The 2269-nt window shown below is 49.2% G+C and overlaps 1 protein-coding gene across 1 annotated transcript in view; it reads right to left on the bottom strand.

Annotated features, from left to right (window-relative positions):
* The window catches only part of LOC101845464 (baculoviral IAP repeat-containing protein 6), a gene marked incomplete in the record, with an annotated part of 131221 nt that overhangs the window by 84098 nt on the left and 44854 nt on the right, over nt 1-2269 (bottom strand). Inside the window, 1 exon segment of the mRNA XM_035969592.1 lies at nt 1948-2262. Within this exon segment, the coding sequence (XP_035825485.1) occupies nt 1948-2262 (315 nt within the window).

The following is a 2269-nucleotide window of genomic DNA, read 5'->3' as shown; positions in this document are numbered from 1 at the left end:
GGAGGAGTAGAGGGGAAGGAGAGGGGGAAAGGAGAGGGGGGGAGGGGAGGAAGGGAATGGAGAGCGGAAGGGAGTGTAGAAGGGGTAGAGGAGAAAAATGGAAGGAGGGATAGAGGGGAGGGAGGCGAGGTAGAGGAGGAAAGAAAGGAGGGAGTGGAGTAAGGGGAAGGAGGTAATTTAGGAGGGAGGGGAGAGCAATAGAGGGTGGGAGGGAGTGGAAGGGAGGAGGAAGGGAGAAGAAAGGGAGGGAAGGGGTGAAGGGAGGGGAGAGCAATAGAGGTTGGGAGGGAGTGGAAGGGAGGAGGAAGGGAGGGAAGGGGTGAACAGAATGGCAGTCTCGATAAACAGAGAGTTTGCATAAAGAGAGGCACATTGACACAATGATGGCCATTTGGTGCAGGCAAAGTGCAGTGTAAATTAACAGAAAATACAGCGGGAATATAGAGATAGGACCCATCCATCACCCGCGGTTAACAGAGAGAGGAGCAACACTTACGTTCATCAATCGCAGAGTCATCAAAAACTGGCATAAAGACGTGTATGCGTGAGAGAGGGAGTGAGTGTATGAGTGAGAGAGGGAAAGCAAGGGAGTAAGTGTATATGAGTGTTGGACGGAGTGTAAGAGAGGGAGTGTATGAGTGAGAGAGGGAGGGAGTGTATGATTGAGATGAGGGAAAGCAAAGGAGGGAGTGTATGAGTGAGCGAGGGAGGGAGTGTATGAGTGAGCGAGGGAGGGAGTGTATGAGTGAGCGAGGGAGGGAGTGTATGATTGAGAGAAAGAGTGAGTGTATGAGGTTTTTTTAGTTTTAGTAGCGGTTTTACGGCGCTCGCAACTGCATAAGGTCAAGTAACAAACATTTTAAAAAAGAAGGGGAGATAAGGACGATAGATGTTTCATAGGAAAGAAGAAGCAAACCACACCAGAGTACACGCCAACCACCCACTGTATGAGTGAGAGAGGGAGTGAGTGTATGAGTGAGAGAGGGAGTGAGTGTATGAGTGCGACGAGGGAAAGCAAAGGAATGAGTGTATGAGTGGCAGACGGAGTGTAAGAGAGGGAGTGTATGAGTGAGAGAGGGAGGGAGTGTTTGAGTGAGCGAGGGAGGGAGTGTATGAGTGAGAGAGGGGGTGAGTGTATAATTGAGAGAGGGAGTGAGTGTTTGAGTGAGACGAGGGAAAGGAAAGGAATGAGTGTATGAGTGGCAGACGGAGTGTAAGAGAGTGAGTGTGTGACAGACAGAGGGAGTGAGAGTATGATTGAAAGAGGAAGAGAGTGTATGAGTGAGAGAGGGAGCGTAAGGGAGTGAGTAAATGAGTAAGAGATCCGATCTGATTTGTACGCTTCCCAGAAGTTGAGATTGTCTCAGAATGCTACTAGGTCTGCTGTGGTAATAATATTATAGAAAGTCAAGTGCATAGAACTCTCTAATGAGTGGGAATTCATGCTATACAAATGCTGTTTATTACTTCGTACTGTTACTATGTGATCTTACCACAGAATCAGCGTCTGTGGTGTAGCGGATAGGTACTCCGCTGTCACATGCAGTGGACTCACATTCAGTTCCCAAGTAGGGAGAACATTTTTGTCTAATACCTCAGTCTGTCTGCTGGGATGATGTATCTTTCAGCCTGGGCTGGGTCTGATAGGCAAGGTCGGAGGCCCACCTCCTAACTGATCTAAACTGGGTCTATGGTAGAATAAAAACATCTACATTTGTCAAGTGTGCTGACCAAATGAGTTACTTCTTGTAATCCACAAATGGAGATATTGGCCAAAAATCGACACTAGGGTCAAATTTGTAGATTTTCTACTGATGTCATAGTCTTAAAGTATAGCATGCCTTTTATTATTTCATACTAACAAATTGTAAAAACTTCACTTATAAGTATGATGTGTCTATTTCCACAAGGTTTGAATCCAAGAAGTAACTCATCTTGTCAGCAAGCTTCACATTTTTCACAAAATCTTACCACAGAGTTGGAGGCCTCGTGACTGGCAGCTAGGGCCATGGAGGGCGGGGCCGAGGGCTGGCCGTCTGCGTCCTGGAGGGCGGCCGGTGGGAGGAATGGATTGATCTGCGCGGGGCCCGAGCTGAAGGGGTTGGTCGCCGGGCCAGCGAGGAGGGCCGAGTTAGCGGAGGAGGAAGAGGAGGAGGAGGCGTCCATGCGCTCCATGCGTGTCCCGTCGCTGGTGGCGTGGCAGCGGAAGTGGAGAGGCTCAACCTCCAGCAGACCCAGGATGTCGCTACGTAGGCAGTCCGGCTATGGT

Source organism: Aplysia californica, unplaced genomic scaffold (assembly GCF_000002075.1).
Source record: "Aplysia californica isolate F4 #8 unplaced genomic scaffold, AplCal3.0 scaffold00161, whole genome shotgun sequence".
NCBI classification, from domain to species: domain Eukaryota; kingdom Metazoa; phylum Mollusca; class Gastropoda; order Aplysiida; family Aplysiidae; genus Aplysia; species Aplysia californica.
This window is presented reverse-complemented; position numbering and strand designations above follow the sequence as displayed.